Raw genomic sequence first — 19,749 nt, forward strand, 5'->3', positions numbered from 1 at the left:
CGGTGTTCTGTGCTGGTGTGTGTTTTGGGTGTGTGTGTGGGGGGTTGGACCTGGTACTCCGGCCAAATGGGAGTGGGGGGCAGGGACTCCCACCTGGATTTTTGGGGGTTGATGTCAAAGCAAGAACATGCAGGTGGTTGGGCTGGTGTGTGCGGCTGTGAACACTGTCACCCTGAAGCAGCCAGGGTGGTTGTACCTGGTGCTGGACAGCCTGGTTCCAGGATCAATCAGATCCACGAACAGCCAGATCCTTTCCTTGGGCTCGCTGTCACTCCAAAACAGCCAAACTGCCGTAGGATGCCTGTGAGCTGGCTACAGCTCTCTGGCTCTACTGGGGTACCCCTGGTCTGGGGAGGGACGCAACCCCAGCGGTTGGGGTACGGTGTACTTCCCCTTTCATGGTTAAACACCACAACAGACACATGAGAAGAAGCAGGGTCCGGTTGTCCACTAAAGTGCGACTGTACATATGAGAAACCAGACCCCGGATACAACAGTCTGCGCGTACAGGACCCGACCTAACGCTGCGCTCAAACATACAGCCCCAGCCACAGACTCTCTGACGGTGCTCACACCTCACGGCAGCTGGTTGTGAGCTACAGTCAGAAGATACAGCATAAAAAATGAATCCGTATGTACCAACAACTGATCCCAAACCAGCCATCGGCTACAGCCGGACCGTGCGTTACAGTAACCGATCCCAATGTGCAATACAATTTGATTGTACGTACAAGTTGTGCACTACAGTCTGACTAGACTTAACTAGATGCAGTTGTAGACTACAGCCTGACATTAAACTACAGGAATTGCCACTTGTGATACAACCGCCTGCATCCCTGGGCCTGCTCCTGTGTCCCCACATGGCCTGTATCGACACTGGGCTACAATAACACTGTTACAGGGGGGTTATCAGGGCGGTTGTTTGCTACACCAGGAGCCGAGCTCCGGTTGTGCGCAACAGCGCGGGGGGGATGGAGGGGATGTGGTGGAGGTGTAGCAGGGACAGGTTGGAGTAGGACAAGTCAGCGGGACTGTCCGACTGTGCTATGGCTGGAGTGGAGAGGGAGGTGGGATGACTGTAGGGGAGATGGGACAGCTGTAGGGGAGTTTGGGGGGGGGGGGCTTTCAATGTTGTTAAGTCAGCCTTCATGCACTCTGCCCCCTCCCCCTTAATTAAGAACCACCCTTCTCCCCCCCCCCCCCATAGTTTTCTGACTGACAACAGTCGGAGGGTGGGTGACACCCAGAGCCCTGGGCGGGGGGGGGACCCGGCCAGAGCCGTGGTCCCCCAGGTTAAGACAAAGAGATACATTTAAAAAAAATCAATAATAAGGCAGAGGCTCTGCCCTCCCTGCCTAGCCCCACCCACTGACCCCACCCCACTTAGCTCCACCCCTCGGCAAATAGCACCGCCCCTCTGCTCTAGCCCTGACACCCGTGGGAGTCACTTATAGAGGAGATGGACGCGGCTACCGTCACAGTTGCCCCGGCCGAGCTTGTCGGCTTGTTCCGAGACCAGGCAGCGGACCAGGGGGAGGTTGGGCTGGTAGAAGGGGGCCGGGGGGGCCGGGGCGGCGCTCAACCCCGGAGAGAAATGGTTGTCAGCCTCACGGGAAGGGTTGGACGACCGTCGGCGGGACCGGAGCTGCTGGCGGTCCTGGAGCTGCTGGCGGAGCTCTGATACACGTTCCTCTTTCTGCCGGGTGACAAATTTGGGGGGGGGGGGGGGTGTCAGATACCACCTCACTGACCCTTATCAGTGTTGGGACCCCTGTCCCATGTCACCCCTGTTGCAGCCCCAAAGATGATCTACCCCCTTGGCATGGGTAGCAACCCCTCGAAGCTACAACCCACCTCTATGGGGTGCCCACCCCCAAACTGCATTTAGGGGTTTCCCCCCACCCACCCACCTCGGCGATGATTTTCTCCAGCTCCCGGTTCTCCTTCTCCAACAGCCGGGATTTCTCCTCCTCGTTGTTGTTGGTGGATGAGCCCGTCTTCATGGTGTCCTGCTGCTCCGACTGCCACTCGCCTCGGGTGATGAGGCGTCGCATCTGCAATGGTCCCCAGTTGTCAAAGTTGTCCCCCTCCTCAAGGCAACACCCCCACCCGGTTGTCCCATGTCCCCTGCCGACTGTCATCACCAATTCCGTGACCCTACTGGGGAAGAACCCTCCATGTCTGCAGAAGCAACACCTTGACCCTGCAAGGGAGGATGTAGGACAACTGTTCCTCCCCTCCCCAGAAGAAACACCCGCACCCCACTATCCCTTTCTCCACCAGCACCTTGGGGACGAAGAGGACAACCAAGGTGATGTAGGAGGAGAAGACGACAGCCAACGAGGCGAAGGCGAAGGCCGCATCCTGTTGGCTGCTGAGGATCATGGTGACAGGTGCTGTGATGAGGCAGAGGACCTGTGGGGAGGAAGGGGATGTTTTTGGGAGTCACTCTATGGGATGTGGGGTGAAGATGGGGGGGGGAACAGGATGGGACAGCCACCCCAGCTTACCGCCACGTTGTAGATGGCCATGCCCACTGCTCGGTGGTCGTTGATCTTCTCCGTGGACACGCTCTTAGTCTCGTACGCCAGGAAGATGCCCAGCAGCAGCAGCAACCCCTTGAAGCCATAAAATATCCCTGGGCGGGGGGGGAAACCATGGGTGGTCAAACAGGGACCCTCCACCTGGCCCCCGTGGGTGCCTGGGTCTCCCCTTGGCTCTCTACAATGCGCCGTGTCCCCAGCCCTGCTCGTACCCCCAATCTTGCCTGTCCCCCCCAGTCCTGCCTGTACCTCCCCAGTCCCACCCACACTCTCAGCCCTGCCCGTTTCCCACCCCCCCTAAGCCCCCCCCATGCCCACCGAGCCACGTGTTCATCTTGGTGGAGCTGCAATGCTCCAGCTGGGGCAGGATGGAGACGTCCGTGTCCGTCTTGGGCTCCTCCTTGGTGAACTCCTGGGGGTGACGGGGTGAGAGACAGGGTGGGAGATGGGGTGTGAGGGTATATGGGGGGGGAGCCTTTGCTGTGGGCTCCCCCCAGCAGCACCCGAATGCTGTGAGCAGCCCCCTGACATGGTAACACCCCCTCAACACCATGAGCATCCCCCCAGCAGCACCGCAAGGCCGTAAGCATCTCCCCTAGCAGCAGCCCAACACTTTGAGCATCCCCTCAATGTCAAGAGCATCTCCTCAGCAGCACCCAAACACCATGAATATCCCCTTAGCACCACAGGCATCCCCCCAACATTGAGAACAGCCCACCCCTGCCGTGAGAAGTGCCCCCACCTCGATGGTGCGGTGCAGGGGGTCCACGATTTGCCAAATGATCAGTGTGACCACGTCCAGCCCCACAAGCAGCCCCACGGTGGCATACAGCTTCCAAGGCTCCAGGGTCTGGGTGTGGGGACAAAACAGTGTCATCAAGACCCCCATGCACCACCCCCCCCCCACTGGGTGACCTCTCACCTTCCTCTTCTCCTTCTTCTCCTCCTTCTTGGTGAAGACAGTGTGGACCCACCAGATCTTGGTGAACATGCTGCCATACGCCAGGCTGAACCCCAGCCCAAGGAGCCACAGCCGGGCCTGAGGAGGGTACGTGGGTTGGGAAAAGATGGTTGTACCTCCCCGTCCAGCTGTACCCACCTCCGCTGCACCCCCATGGAGTGTAACCCCCCCTCCCATAGACCTCCCTTGACCCACTCCATAGGAAGTCCACAGCTCTACTCCCAACTGTTCCTCCTCTGGCGGTCCCCATCCTCTGGTTGTCCCCACTCTGCCTGTACCCCCCCGCAACACCCCACCAGCCCCATACCTGACAGACGAAAGGGAAAAGCCCCGGCCCGATGTGGTACCCGTCGAGTCCCAGGGGGAAGACGGCAGCAAGCGCCAGCGTGCAGCCCACAGCCGTCATGTTGTTCAGGTACGGCTGTGAGTTCTGGATGTACCTGGGAGGGGGTTGTTGAGGAGATGGTGTGTCACCCGGCCACCGTGCTCAGCTATCGGTGGTGTATGACATTCAGCTAACCCAACGGGACGGGAGAAATGAGGACGTGAAGTGAGATAACAGGAAACCACGTGCTACAGCCAGACCCTTGATAGCACCCATAGCTCCTACGCAGTGAGACGGGCAACTGGGATATCTACTAACAACAATGTTTTGTCACTGTCATCTTATGTAGGAGGACATGGGAGCATATAATCTCTTTTTTTCCCCTCTGGGTGTTGCTAACCACATGCTGCTGAGATTTCTTTTAGCAGCTATGGAAAAGGAAAGGTGCAATATTTCCTCAAATACCAGGAAAATGGGGGGGATCACTGACCGGACATGCCCATTGTAGATGTTGAAGGCCAGGCAGATGATGGCCAGGAGGATGCCCAATGAGGCCAGCACCGAGACGGAGATGAAGAGCTTCTGAGACAGGAATCGGAAGGTGGTGATGACCTTGGTGTAGTCAGCTGGAGGGGCACCTCCTGCAGAGCCCATGGCACAATTAGGGAGCGTGGGGGGGGGGGGTGTCTTCCCAACCCTTCCCCGTGGCGGGGACACCCACCCCCTGCTCACACCCCACATGCGGCGCTGCTCACCAATCCACTTGTCGTTGTTGTACCAGGACAGATTGTCCTTGGTGCTGTCATAGTAGCCAATCTTCTTGTAGACACCTCCTGCAAGGGCAGCAGAGATGGGTCAGGTTGGAGGGAAGGAGGAGTGACACCCCTCCAGTGTTTGTGCACACCCCCACAGGATCACAGACTGGTTGGGGGTTGGAAGGGACCTCTGGGCATCATCTGGTCCGACCCCCTGCTCAAGTCGGACCACCCAGAGCCCATTGTCCATGACCACGTCCATGTAGTGTTTGGATGTGTCCAAGGGTGGACACTCCACCACCAATCTGGGCAACTTCTGCCAGTGCTTGGTCACCCGCACCATGAAAAAGTGGGTCCTGATGCTCAGCTGGAGCCTCCTGTGCTCCAGTCCTTCATCATCTTCATGGCCCTTTGCTGGATGCTCTCCAGTAGCTCTTTTGTACTGGGGAGCCCAGTACTGGCCCATCTCTTCAGGGGTGACCTCACCAGTGCTGAGCAGAGGGGAAAGATCACCTCCTCGACCTGCTCCACCACTCCTCCTGATGCAGCCCAGGACACTGTTGGCCACCAAGGCCATGTCACTGACTCATGGTCAACTTGGTGTCCACCAGGACCCCCAGGGCCTTCTCTGCGAAGCTGGTTGACCCCCAGCCTGTCCTAGTGCCTGGAGTTGGTCCTGGAGCACTTCCCCTTGCTGAATCTCATGAGGTTCCTCTCAGCCCACTTCTCCAGCCCATCAAGGTCCTTCTGGATGACAGCACGACCCTCTGGCCTCTCAGCCCCTCCTCTCAGTTTGGTGTCATCAACAAACTGGCTGAAGGTACTCCCTGCCCCATCATCCAGATCATTGATGAAGATGTTGAACAGGACTGGGCCCAGTATTGCACTGGCCTCCAACTGGACTTTCTGCTGCTGATCCCCACCCCCTGGACCTGGCTGTTTAGCCAGTTTTCAGTCCACCCCACTGTCTGCTCATCCAGCCCAGACTTCATCAGCTTCTCTATGAGGATGTTCTGGGACACTGTAGAAAGCCTTCCTGAAGCCAAGGTAGACAAAGTCCACTGCTCTCCCCTCATCTACCAAGCCAGCAGAAGGTGGTCAAGTTGGTCAAGCATGACTTCTCCTTGGTGAATCCATGCTGACTACTCTTGACGACTTTCTTGTCCCAAGCTCCTTGCTTGTCCCCCAAACCTCCTCCACCTCTGCACCTCCTTCCGCCACATGCAAGAGCAGTTGTGTATCGGTAAGGACACATGTCCTGTTGGACACGTGGCCAAAAGGGTGTGGGAGGTTGTCCCATGTGCGTTGCCACCCCTTGAGAGGTTGTGCAGTGGTAGGACTTGTTGCAGCGTGCGTCTTGGGGTGGTTGTGTGCTGTTGTTGTGCAGACAACGTGGCCGCAACGCCAAGCCGTGGCTGTTGTGCCTGAAGGGGTGTTGCGGGATGCTTGGTGGTGGTCACCACGTGCAATACAGTGACAGTGCCACCCTGATATGGCTGCTGCCTGTGCTCACTCACCTTGCAGCTGCTCAATGAGCGTCCAGGCCATGCGGGAGCCACTGGCATCAAAGACAACATGTCCCTGTGGGGTGGGATGGAGATGGGTGTCGGGGACCTGTCAGGTGGCAGGACCATGTCCCCAGAGGGGTGTTGGGAGAACGTTTTCTCTGGGAGTTTTGGGGCAGCTCACAGGGACATCCTTGACGGATGCCTTCAAGGCACCTCCGCCACCACCTTGAAGGTGGAGGGGTTGGGGACATGGGAGACCTTATTGAGGAGAAGACGACACACTGGGGACTGGCAGGGGCTCAGGTGTGGGCAACGCACCGAGACACCCTCGAAGGCGGAGGAGTTGAGGGCCCGGTAGATCTCATCGGTGATGTTCTTGTTGTTGTAGTTGAAGTCCTCCAGGTGCAACCCCTTCTTGACCAGCTCTGCCGAGGTCTTATTGAGGGCCAGGGCCAGCGCCCAGATGGCATCGTAGGCCAGCGGCGCCTCCTGAAAGCCACCTGTCTCCTCGGGGTTCTTGCCCAGCCTCTTCTGCAGCTTCTCAATGAACTCCTGGGACGTCTGGAATGGGAAAAAAAACAGTGGTGATGTGATGGGTGGGATGGAGTGGACCCCCTGGGAGTGCCATGTGTCCCCTCATCCTCCCCATACCATGTTGGAGATGCTGCGGGTGTTCTCAGGGTTGAGCATGACGATCTCGGTGGTGACGTGACCTTCCACAGCCTCGGCCATCTCTGCCTCGGTGCAGTTGATGGCCGGATCCTTGATGCGGAACCAGTTGTCGGCGTACCAGCCAATGAGGAACCAGACGTACTTCTTGCCATATAGCTTCTCCTTGTAGACCTGTGTGGGCCAAGGAGCAGTGGCCTTACCCTTGACCCCATCCTTCCCTCTGTCACTCTTCACCCCATCCCATGCAGTCACCCTTCACTCATCTAGCACCCTTCTCCCCATCCTGTCCATCCAGCCAGACCTCTGTCCATCCACTCTTCACCCTGTGCCTCCACTTAACCATTTCCCTTCCCACCATTCCACCTGCCTGCCCATCCACCCATCCATCAGTCCTACCACACTCACACCCACCCACACTTCCACCCATCCATCCCAACATCTTTCTGCCCACTGACCCACACGTCCCACCGCCCTTCGCTCCATCCCACCATCCATCTCCCCACTCTCCCAACTGCCCCACGTCCACCTGATGCCCACCCACCCTTCTCTACTGCACAGCACCCATGGTCCCATCCTCCCACATGACCCCCACGGTGCCCACCCACACCACATCCCCCCTTTCCCCTCCTCACCTCGCAGAAGACCTTACGCGCCTCCGTCTCATAGAAGAGCCCCACAATGATACGGGCGTCCTGGCGCTGCGGGGAGACAAGTCACCCTGGGGTGGGACTTCTGCTCCTAGAGGGTCAAATCCACCCAGCCTCATTTGCATAACTTTGCATAGGGGTGCTGAGGAGAACCAGAACCTTGGCATTGGCACAGCCAGGTCATGGGCATTGCTACCCATCTCCTGGCTGGAGGAGATGCATCGTTGATCTGGATGCTTGGCCATCTTGGGGTGTCTCTGCTCCCTTTGGGGTGCAAGACATGGCTCCACCTGCACCCCGATGGTTGTGGGTGCCGTGGGGCAGGACTTGGCGGGGACGAGGACCTGGGCACGGGCAAGGTGGACTCACCTTGAGGTTGCGCACGGGCGCGGCGGGGTCGGAGAAGAAGCTCTGGCGGAAGGTGATCTCCAAACCGGCTTCCTTCACCCGCTGGTCCAGGTCATCGAGGGTCTGGTGGTGGGCGGGCAGGAGGAGTGGGGAGCAGGCAGGAGGGGCAGGCAGGGAGGGGGGGCGGAGGGGAAAGAGAGTGCAGAGTGAGTCCGGGGTGGGTGGCGGGGTTGGGGGGCACCAAGCAGGGGTTGGGAAGTGGGTTGCTTGCCGGGGGTCAGCGTTATGCACCGTAGGAGGGGACTGAGCACGGACCTGAATGTCACCGGCTCCAGGATGGGGGCTGAGAGGTTGCGGGGCAGAGTTTTGGGGGGAGGCAGCAGCAGGCAGAGGTGGGGGTGGGAGGTTGCCGGCGTGCGTACCGAGGTGAAGACCTCCGTGGTCTGCTGGATGGTGGCGATCTTGGTCCAGCCCCACTTCTTGAAGAGCTGGACGCGGGTGGGGTTGTGCAGGGTGGCCGAGGGGTGGGTGCGGAAGAAGGTGGGGAAGCGCTGGCGGTTGGAGAGGGCGGGGGAGCTGGAGCCGTAGGAAAGCTGTAAGGTTTGGGGGGGGTGTCAGCTCCCAACAGTCGTCGTCCCCCCCCAACACCGCTACAACTGCCCATAGCCCATCGTCAACCACTTGAGTGGACCGCGGGTGGCTGTATGGGTGCTGATGGCAGGAATCACAGCGAGTGTGGGTACAACCGCGGACCACCGGCAACAGCCAAGGACATAGCTACAGCTGGACGCGCCGCAATGTCAGTGTGCGTCAAAACACCCGTATGCCTGGCAACAACCGTGTAGGCACAGCTACAGATGTAGCAACAGCCACAGAGGTAGGAACAACGTGAGAGCAACAACCACACATGTAGGAACAACCTGAGAGCAACAACCACACAGGTAGCAACAACCTGAAAGGAACAGCTACACAGGTAGCAACAACTGCAGATGTAGCAGCAACCTGGAACACAACCACACACGTAGCAACAACTGCACATGTAGCAACAACTTGAACACAACAGTCGCACAAGTAGCAACAATCTGAAAGAAACCACCACACACTTAGCAACAATTGCACATGTAGCAGCAACCTGAAAGCAACAGCTGCACATGGAGCAACAGCTGCACAGGCAGCAACAACCACACACTTAGCAACAACCTGAAAGCAACAGCCGCCTATGGGGCAACAACCTGAGAGCAACAGCCACATATGACATGCAGCAACAACCTGAAAGCAACAGCGGCAAACAGCAACAACCGCACAGGTAGCAACAACCAGACACATAGCAGCAACCTGAAAGCAACAGTCACCCACGTAGCAACCATCGTCCACGCAGCAACACCCGTATTTGCCCATAGCCATGGCAGGAAGCCACACCCCCAGCAACAACCGTAGCTACAGCCGTCCATTCCCCACCGCCCCCACCGTTTCACCGCACACCCCCGCTGCTTCCAGGCACACCCCACCCCACCACAACCCCCTCCAACCCCCACGCGGACACCGAGACCCAACCCAACGCCAACACCCCATCCCCGTACACCCCAACAGGCAACAGCTCTCCAAGTACAGCTGTGCCACCTCCATCCCCGCCTTGGTTCTCCACCCAACCCACCATGCCCAAGTAGGGTCTGAACAGCAGGCACGGGTGAAGGGGTGGGGGTCCCTCGGCTCCCCTCCCATCCCCCTCCCCGCAGGACCCCCGTGGCCTCGGGGACATCGCCGGGGACGAGGAGGTGGTTCCTCACCACGATGAGGTTCCACATCCGGGCGGCCTCGGCCACCAGCGTGGAGACGCTGCTACAACCGGGCATGAGGATGATCTTGATGGGGTCGTTGTAGAGAAGCTCGTAGAGGTACTTGGTGGCCTGGCCGGGGTCACACTGTGGGGGGGGGACGACACACAAGGGGGTTGGGGACAAGGGGAGCGGCTGCTGGGACACCCACCTTCTCCCAGTATAACCCACTGGTTGCCCCCCAGCTCCATCCCAAAGACTCTTCAAGGGGGACCCAGGCGTCCGGGTATCCGTGGTTTGATCCATCAGCTTAGAGGACCCAGGTGTCCGGGAAATGGGGGGGGGGGGGATGCCTGCCCCTGCCCCCCCCCCAGCCATGCCCTGTTCTTTCTTTGGGGTCTATGAATAATTCAGGGCACGAATGGTCCGGAAAAGGAGCCAGGCACCGTTGCCATGACAACCCAGTGGCAGACCCAGCAGCATCCGTTGCCGTGGCAACCAGGCAGTACCAGTAAAGGAGGGGGGAGATGGAGGAGGGGTTTTTTGGGGGGGGGGGGCAGTGGGGGAATGGGACAGATGGGGGGATGTAGGACAGAGAGGGGTACAGGAGCGGCGCTTGTTGGGGTACGGGACAGGCAGTTGGGGGGGGATTTTTGGGGGGGACATGAGGTGGGGGGGTGGGTGGATGGGGGGGTGATGGGTTGGGGGGGCAGAGGCTCAAGGGAGGAAGAGGACAGAGGGGCGCAGGACAGACGGACGTGGGAGGGGTGCAGGGCCAGGAGGAGGGGGGCAGGATGGATGGAGGGGGCATGGGGGGGGGGCAAGGTTGGGGTCAAGGTCCCCCCCACCCACATACTGAGGCCGGGCACCTGGGTTCCCTCCCTGCCTGCCCCCCAAGAGCCCCTGCCTCTGCACAGGCCCCCCCGCCTGCCCCTGCCTTCACCTTGAGCTGCCCACGCTGCCTCTGCCCTCCTCATCCTCCCCACACCCCCTGCCCTGGCCCCATAACCACCCCTATGCAGTGTCCCCCCCCAGCACCCCCCAGCCTACCCCAGTGCCCCCCCCAGCCCCTCCCAACGCCCCCATCTCCCTCTGCTCCTCAACATCCCCCCCCAAGACGCACTCTGGACCCCAACCCAGACCTGTACCCCCCCCCCAAACATGCCCTCTGCGCCCCACAGCCCCCAAACCCTCAGCACCCCCCCAGGCTCTGCGTCAGCACCCCCCCCCCAGCACATCCCCTGGCCCCCACCCATGCCCTATATACCCACGATGCCTCCTGGCCTCTGCCTGGACCCCCCCGCCCTATATATTTATGTCGTCCCCCCTTCCTTGCCTTTACCCTTCTGCCCCTGCGCTATATACCTGCCCCCATCCTTGCCACCCTCCCCCAGCTATCTGCCCCATCCCTGCCACCCCCCCGTGCCCCTGCCCTATATCCCTGCCCCATCCCCACCACCCTGCCCCATCTCTGCCACCCCTCGCTGTCCCCCTGCCCCATCCCCACCACTTCTCACCACCCCCCTGCCCCATCCCACCACCCATCATCACCCTCCTGCCCCATCCCACCACCTCTCGGGTGTCCCCCCCCTACCCCATCCCCAGCACCCCTTGGGTGTCCCCCCTGCCCCATCCCCAGCACCATTACCATCCCCACCACCCCTTGGTATCCTCCTACCCCATCCCACCCCCCCATCCCCACCCTTTTTCGGTGTCCCCGTACCCCATCCATGTCACCCCTCACCATCTCCCCACCACCTCTTGGTGTCCCCCTGCCCCATCCCCATCGCTCATCACCACCCCCCTGCCCCATCCCACCACCCATCCCCACCATCACCATCATCTCCACCACCATCCCCATCTCCACCACCCACCCACCCCTCACTATCCCCCCACCCCATCCCACCCCCCCCTCCCCAAATCCCCTCTTCTCACTTTACTATCATGATGGATGAGCCGCAACTCATAATCGGGCAAGATGTCCCTCCGACTGTTGATGTCCTCCAAGGCCATTCGGACGGCGGGGAGGCAGGCCTGGCCCCCCGGCCACCCCCCGCTCATGGGGAAGAGCGCCCCGACGTGTACTGCCTTCTTGCCTGTACCCACCGACGGGCGCGACACCAGCGAGACGCTGAGCACCACCAAAAGCCAACGAGGTGGCTTGGGTGACACCAAGGGACCCGCCATTCCCGGGGTCAAGACGTATGGGTATCAGGGATTCGGTTGGCCATGGCATAAGAGGGATTTGGTGGCGGCGGCGGCGGTGGTGGTGGTGGTAGGGGAGGGGGGGTGGTTGATGTCACCGGGCTCCGGAGGTGAGGTTGGAATGGTAATGAGGTGGGGAGGGGAAATGGGGAGTCGTGGGGAGGAGGGATGGGGAGGGAAATAGAGGGATGGAGAGCGGAGAGGTGGAGGGATGGAGACAGGAAAATAAGAGGGACGAGGATGGAAAATAGCGGGATGGGGAGAGGAAAATAACGGGATGGGGAGAGGAAAGATGGAGGGATGGGGATGGAAAATAACAGGACAGGGAGCGGAAAATGAGAGGGATGGGGATGGGAAAATAAGAGGGATGGGGTTGGAAAATAGAGGGATGGAAAATAACGGGATGGGGAGAGGGAAATAAGAGGGAGGGGGTTGGAAAATAGAGGGATGGGGAGCGGAAAGATGGAGATCGGAGAAGAGGGAGGGCTGGGGAGCGGAAAACACGGCGGGATGGAGAGTGGAGAAGACGGAGGGATTTGGGGCGGAGAATACGGAGGGATGGAGATGGGAAAAGACGGGGGGGGATGGGGGTTGGAAAATAGGGGGATGGGGATGGGAAATAGGGGGATGGGGAGCGGAAAATAGAGGGATGGGGAGGAAGGGATTGAGAGCGAGGGCTGGAGCTCAGCGCTGGGGAGGGCTGGAGGGGGGGGGGAAGGCGGGGAGGGAGGGATGAGGAGAAGGGGGGGACACATGCGGTGGGAGGGAGGGAGGGATGGGGGTGGGAGGGTGATGGGGAGGGCTGGGGGGTGGAGGGAGGAAGGCTGGGAGGAGGAGGAGGTGGGGAGGGAGAGGGGAGGGAGCGAGGAAGGCTGGGAGGAAGAGGAGGAGGAGGAGGAGGGGCGATGGGGGGGGGAGGAAGAGGGCTTCAGAGCAATGAAGCTATGTGGGGCTGGATGAGGGGGTCCCGGGGGGGGTGTGCCCACCCCCCACGGCAGAACTGGGGGGACCCGGGGTGCCCCCACGGCCCCACACCCAGCTGGGGGTGCTGAGGACAGGCCCAGCTGGGGGCGGGGAGGGGGTACGAACGGACATGGGGGGGGGACACACGGGGACGTACTCACCTGAGATAGGGCGACGCACTGCGGGGGGGAAACTGAGTCACACAGAGGACCCCCCCCCCCGCTCCATCATGGGCGCTGGCACTCGGACACCCCCAACCCCAAGGACCCCCATGGGGGCCTGAAATCCCACCCCAGGGACCCCCCAGCCCCAGGGACCCCCCCATAGGGACCTGAACCCCCACCCCAGGGACCCCTCAGTCCCAGAGACACTCCAGGGAGACCTGAACCCCCACCCCAGGGACCCCCCAACGCCAGAGACACCCCATGAGGACTCGATCCCCCACCCCAGGGACCCCCCAATGCCAGAGATACCCCATGGAGACCTGAACCCCCACCCCAGACACCCCCAAATCCCAGAGACACCCCACAGACACCTGAACAGGACCCCCCAACCCCACAGACACCCCATGAAAACCCACCGCCCCCACCCCAGACACCCCCAACCCCACAGACACCCCATGGGGTCCTGAACCCCCACCCCTGGGACCCCCCCAACCCCAGAGACACCCAATGGGAACCTGAAGAGGAACCCCCCAACCCTACTGACACCCCATGAAAACCCAACCCCTCCACCCCAGACACCCCTCCAACCCCACAGACCCCCCCCATCCGCCCCCCTCCCACCCCTCGGGGACCCCACTCACGCTCGCAGATGGGTTTGGGGGTGCTCCAACGACCCAACTTGGTGCAGTTACTGCGGGCGCTGCCTACCAGGCGGAACCCGGGATTGCAGCTGTACTCGGTCCACGTCCCCTCCACCGGCACCCGTTCCATCGCCCGCGCCACCGCTTGCCCGTTCTCCAGGCTCAGGTGCATTTTGGGGCAAGTCCTCACTGGTTAGGGGGTGCAAAGGGTGTGGGGGGGTGTCAACTCCATACCCTTCCCAGGGTAAGCCCTACCAACGCAGTGGGTGCTGGTTGGGACCTCTGGGGATGGTAAAGGTGATGATGATGGTGATGGTCACGGTGATGGTAATGGGGATGGGAATGCTGATGGTGATGGTCATGGTAATGGTCATAGTGAAGGTCTCGGTAATGGTGGTGGAGATGCTGATGGTGACAGTCATGGTGATGGGGATTGGTGATGCTAATGGTGATCACGATGGTAACGGTAACAGTGATGGTAACTGGTGATGGTGATGCTAACAGTGATCATGATGGTGATGGTGGTGGTGATGGGGATGGTATGTTGATGCTAACGGTGATGGTCATGGTAATGGTCATGGTGGAGGGCATGGTAACAGTGATGGAGATGCTGATGGTGATGGGGATTGGTGATGCTAATGGTGATCATGATGGTAATGGTAACGGTAACTGGTTATGGTGATGCTGCTAACAGTGATCATGATGGTGATGGTGAAGATGATGGGGATGGGGATGGTATGTCAATGCTAACGGTGATGGTCATGGTCACGGTCATGGTGAAGGTCATGGTCACGGTGATGGACATGCTGATGGTGATGGTCATGGTAATGGTGATGGGGATTGGTGATGCTAATGGTGATCACGATGGTAACGGTGATGTTAACGGTGACAGTAACTGGTGATGCTAACAGTGATCATGATGGTGATGGTGACGGTGAAGATGATGGGGATGGGGATGGTGCCAGAGATCATGATGGTGATGGGGATGTTAACAGGGAAGGTAACGGTGATGGCAATAGTGATGGTGATGAGGATGGTGATCACAATGGTGAGGGTGACGGTAACAGCAATGGGGATGGTGACACTCACGGCAGCGGCTGGGGTGGCCCATGGCGGTCCAGGTGCCGTCGCGCTGGCACTTGCGCACCTTGGGCCCCACGATCTCGCGGTCGGGCCGGCAGACGTACTCGATCTCGTAGTCGAAGGGGAGGAAGCGAACGCTCCGCACCTCCTCGGGGGTCAGCCCCCGGTAGCGGATCCCCCCGTCCCGCGGCGGGTGGATGATCTGGCAGCCTGGGGATGGGGGGGGTGGCACGCCAGTTGGGGGGGGCAGGTGTCACACGCGTGTCCTCGTGCGCTCGCACACACGTGTGTCATGTACCTTCGGTGAGGTTCACGTGGATGGCCGCCCGGTTGGGCTCCACGCTTAGCGCTGACAGCAACAGCAGCAGCAGCATCTGTAGGGACGGCGACAGCCCCACATTTATGGGGGGGGGACGGACAGACATGGGGGGGTCCCCCAACTCCTGCCTGCACCAGGCATCCCCAAACCTCGCCTTACCAGGGCGGAGGGGGGGCAGGATCTGTGCCAGGTGGATCGATGGATGGACACCCTATGGAATATGCTCCCAGCGTGCAAATGCCCTGCATCCCCTATAGAGTACATCCCCTATAGGGTATATCCCACAGACCCTACATCCCCTATAGAGTACATCCCCTATAGATTATGCCCCACATGCCCTGAATCCCCTATAGAGTGCACCCCCTATAGATTATGCCCCACATGCCCTGAATCCCCTATCGAGTACATCCTCTATAGGGTATATCCCGCATGCCCTGCATCCCCTACAGAGTACATCCCCTATAGGGTATATCCCACATGCCCTACATCCCCTATAGATTATGCCCCACATGCCCTGAATCCCCTATCGAGTACATCCTCTGTAGGGTATATCCCGCATGCCCTGCATCCCCTATAGAGTACATCCCCTATAGAGTACATCCCTTGCAGACTCTGTCCCACATGCCCTGCAGCCCCTATATAGAGTGCATCTCCTATAGGGTACGCCCTATCGATTTCATCCCCCCTAGATTACATTCCCCATAGATTATGTCCCACATCCCCTATAGAGCACGCCCCACTGCGCATACACACATAAACACGTCATCCCCTATAGAGCACGGCCCACTGTGTGCACACACAAGCCCAGTGTCCCCTATAGAGTACCCCCAGGTGGATGCACACACACACGTGCTGATTCCCTACAGAATACACCCCCATGCACGCACACCCAGCACACAGCCCATCACCTATATTTACTTATAAGTCCTCTCCTATAGACGTCCGTGCGATTTACACCCTGCTTGCACACGTACAGTGCAACCTACACCCACCTTACACATGCACAGCACAACCTACACCCAGCTTGCACGCTCACAACACAACCTACACCTTGATTGCACACGCACGGTGGAACATTGTTTGCACATGCATAGTGCAGCCTACACCCTTCTTACACACTCAGTGCAATCTACACCCTACTTGCACACTCACAGTGCAAACTACACCTTGCTTACATGCTCACAGTGTAGTTACACCCATTTGCACACACAGGGCACAAACTACAGCCCTTCACACATGTTCTGTGCAAGCTATGCCCCATTTGCACAGACAGTGCAAACTACCCACTGCTTACACAAGCACAGCATGAGCTACACCTGTTTGCACACTCAGGGAGCAAGCTACAGCTGTTCACGTGCGCTGTGCAAGCTACACGCCATAAACACACCCACAGTGCATCCTACACCCTGCTTACACACTCACAGTGCAATCTACACCCCGCTTGCACACTCACAGTGCATCCTACACCCTGCTTACACACTCAGTGCAATCTACACCTTGCGTACATGCTCACAGTGTAGTTACACCTGTTTGCACACACAGGGTGCAAGCTACAGCCATTCATGCATGTGCTATGCAAGCTACACCCTGTTTGCACACAGAGAGTGCAAACTACACCCTGCTTACACACTCACAGTGCAATCTACACCCCACTTGCACATTCACAGTGCATCCTACACCCTGCTTACACACTCACAGTGCATCCTACACCTTACTTACGGGCTCACAGTGTAGTTACACCCGTTTGCACACACAGGGTGCAAGCTACAGCCATTCACGCATGTGCAGTGCAAGCTACACCCTGTTTGCACACACAGAGGGCAAATTACCCCCTGCTTACACAAGCACACCATGAGCTACACCTGTTTGCACACTCAGGGAGCAAGCTACAGCCGTTCACATGCGCTGTGCAAGCTACAACCCATTAACACACCCACAGGGCAACCTACACCCTGCTTGCAGACTCCCAGTTCAAACTACGTCCTGCTTACACACTTATAGTGCTAGCTACACCCATTGGCACACACAAGGTGCAAGTTACAGCCATTCACGTATGTGCTGTGGAAGATACACCCTGTTGGCACACTCACAGCACAACCTACACCCCATTTGCACACTCACAGCACAAGATGCACACACTTTGTCCCCTTCTGTGCACGCACAGTGCAACCTACACCCTGGTTGCACGCACAGGGTGCAAACTACACCTTGCTTACATGCTCATGGCGTAGTTACACCCGTTTGCACACACAGGGCACAAACTACAGCCATTCACACGCATGCTGTGCAACCTATACCCCATCTACACACCCACAGTGCAACCTACTCCCTGCCTACACACTCAGAGTGCAAATTACACCCCTCTTACACACACACAGTGCAAGATGGATGTGCTGTCCGCTTGTATGCGTGCACAGTGCAACCTACACCCTGCTTACACACTCACAGTGCAATCTACACCCCGCTTGCACACACAGCGCAAGCTACACCTTGTTTAGGCACTCACAGTGCTAGTTACATCCATTTGCACACACAGGGCATGAACTACAGCCTTTCACACGTACGCTGTGGAAGCTACACCCTGTTTGCACACACAGAGTGCAAACTACACCCCACTTACACACACAGCATGAGCTACACCCCTTTGCACACTCGGGGAGCGAGCTACAGCCGTTCACACACGCATTGTGCAACCTACACCCCATTTGCACGCTCACAGTGCAAACTACACCCGTTTGCACACACAGGGAGTGAGCTACAGCCGTCCACACACGTGCTGTGCAAACTACACCCTGCTTGCACACTCACAGTGCAACCTACACCCCACTCACACATGCGCGGCGCAACCTACATCCTGTTTGCACACTCACAGTGCAAAAGTACACCCCGCTTCCACAAGCACAGCGCCAGGCGCGCACACGTTATCCCCTTTCTACGCACGCGCAGCGCAAACTACACCTTGCTTGCACACGCGCCGTGCAAACTACACCCCGCTGACACACCCGCGGCACGACCTACACCCGGCTTGCACGCTCATGGTGCAACCTACACCTTGCTTAGACACTCACAGTGCAACCTACACCCTGCTTACGCACACGGTGCAGCCTACACCCCTCTTGAGCACGCACAACGCAAACTACACCCCGCTTACACACGCACGTTGCGGGGGGATGCGCGTGTGCAAACAGCTGGTACAGCCCCCTCAGCCCCCCCCCCCGCCCCGGGCTGTATTCACCCACGTCCCAGATAAATCATTTGTATTTATTGTAGAATTGTTTTAAATTTATTTTGAGTTTTTTAATTATTTTCAACAAAAATTTTTAGAATTTCTTTTCTTTTCTTTTTTTTCCCCCCAAGATTTTTAAAATTTTTAAAAATTAATAAATAATTATTTAATGGGTTGAAGAATTTCCCAGCTGGCGCAGGGTGGGCCCGATCCTGGCCTGGGGGGTGGTTTGGGGGGGGGATGGGATGACAGGGACTCCCCCCATCCCAGCTTCTGTCCCCTCCCCGTCCCCCCCCCCAAGCACAGCCAGGCCTTGGGGTAATTAACCCGGGCACTAATCAGGGCTAATTAGAGGCACTAAGGCAGTTGCTTGGTTACTGCTGAGCTCGTAGGATGCAGGCGTGGCCCCCCCGGCCCCCCCCAGCCCCATATTGACCCCCCCCGGGTGGCACTACTAGGGGGGGCACCCATGGGACCCCCGCTGGGGGGGTTGGGGTGGAGGTGCTGGGTGCTCCCCACCCTTGGCAAAGGGGGGCCCCCCCAGCACCCCAAATTTCCCCTCGCCAAGGATGGGGGGGTCCCAGCATTGGGTGGGGGGGTCCCAGGATTTGGGGGGGGGCGTCCGGGATGAGGGGGGAGGTGTCCCAGTATGGGGGGGGAATAGGGATCCCAGTTTGGGGGGGGGGGGGTTGGGAGTGCCAGGGCCCAGGCTGGGGGGGGGGGGGGCGCTGTCAGGGTCTTGGGGGGGGGGAACTTGGGGGGAGATGGGGGTCCCAGGATGGGGGGAGCGGGGGGGGGGCAGAGGGGTGCCAAGATGGGGGGGGGCAGGGGTCCCAGGATGGGGGGGTCCGAGCATGCCAGGTTGGGGGAGGGCTCTGAGGGGGTTGCAGTTTTAAGGGGGGGCATTATTGGGGTGCAACCCCTGCGTGAAAACAAGGGGGGGTGTCAACCCCACCCTCCCCTGGCCACAAAAGGGGGGGGCAGTGCCCCTCCCTACCCCCCCACCTCTTCCCACCCACCCCCGCTACAGCGTGGCCCACCCCACCCAAAAAAAGGGGGCACCCCCTATTTTTTTTTTTTTTGGGGGGGGGAGTGTTGGCGGTGTCTTACCTTGGCCTGGGCTTGTCCGTGGGGGGGGGGGGGGGGCTGAAATTGGGGGGGAGGAGGTGAAATGGGATGGGGGGGAGCGATGTGGGGGGGACACACGGAGCTTGGGGGGGTGTCACGGAGCTCGGGGGGGGGACACGGAGCTCGGGGGGGGGAGGATGAAGCTGGAGATGCTCCGGATGGAGGATGGGAAACTCCCGGTGATGGAGGGATGGGAAAAAATCCGGCGGGGGGGGGGCTCGGATGGACAGACAGACGAGATGGGGGGGGGGGGGCACGACCGGTCTCAGGAATTGGGGAGGGGGGGGGGATGCGGCGCGGCGCCACGGGGATGGGCGCTGGGGCCGGGGCTGCCCGCGGGAGGGACCCAGGTGGGGGGGGAGGGGAGGGGGGAGGGGGAGGGGGAGGGGGAGGGGCCGGCTCCGCCTCGGTAGAGGGGAGGGGGAGGAGAGCGGTCCCGCTGCGGGGGGGGGGGGGCTGTTGGAGGGAGGGGGGGGTATGGGGGGG

At 59.5% G+C, this 19,749-nt stretch overlaps 1 protein-coding gene across 3 annotated transcripts; it reads right to left on the minus strand.

The window, feature by feature from the left end:
* Positions 1 to 423: 423 nt before the first annotated feature.
* Positions 424 to 19,266, minus strand: GABBR1 (gamma-aminobutyric acid type B receptor subunit 1). Of its 3 annotated transcripts, XM_069773999.1 has the most exons (23): positions 19,246 to 19,265; positions 14,889 to 14,964; positions 14,597 to 14,800; positions 13,508 to 13,696; positions 12,864 to 12,881; positions 11,470 to 11,630; positions 9,547 to 9,681; positions 8,182 to 8,352; positions 7,781 to 7,882; positions 7,397 to 7,462; positions 6,744 to 6,935; positions 6,411 to 6,653; positions 6,102 to 6,165; positions 4,585 to 4,662; positions 4,320 to 4,470; positions 3,812 to 3,944; positions 3,466 to 3,582; positions 3,286 to 3,393; positions 2,862 to 2,955; positions 2,511 to 2,638; positions 2,287 to 2,415; positions 1,911 to 2,054; positions 424 to 1,696 (listed from the first exon to the last, which is right to left on the minus strand). In XM_069773999.1, exons 2-23 carry the CDS (start codon positions 14,962 to 14,964, stop codon positions 1,445 to 1,447), a joined length of 2,955 nt encoding a protein of 984 aa, XP_069630100.1. In that variant the 5' UTR covers positions 19,246 to 19,265; the 3' UTR covers positions 424 to 1,444. The 3 variants fall into 3 exon arrangements, with proteins under 3 accessions (XP_069630100.1, XP_069630101.1, XP_069630099.1); XM_069774000.1 differs by lacking the exon at positions 8,182 to 8,352 and having other exon boundaries at positions 19,246 to 19,266; XM_069773998.1 differs by having other exon boundaries at positions 3,286 to 3,582; positions 19,246 to 19,266.
* Between the last annotated feature and the right edge of the window lie 483 nt (positions 19,267 to 19,749).

Source organism: Haliaeetus albicilla, chromosome 29, assembly GCF_947461875.1.
Source record: "Haliaeetus albicilla chromosome 29, bHalAlb1.1, whole genome shotgun sequence".
Classification (NCBI taxonomy): Eukaryota; Metazoa; Chordata; class Aves; order Accipitriformes; family Accipitridae; genus Haliaeetus; species Haliaeetus albicilla.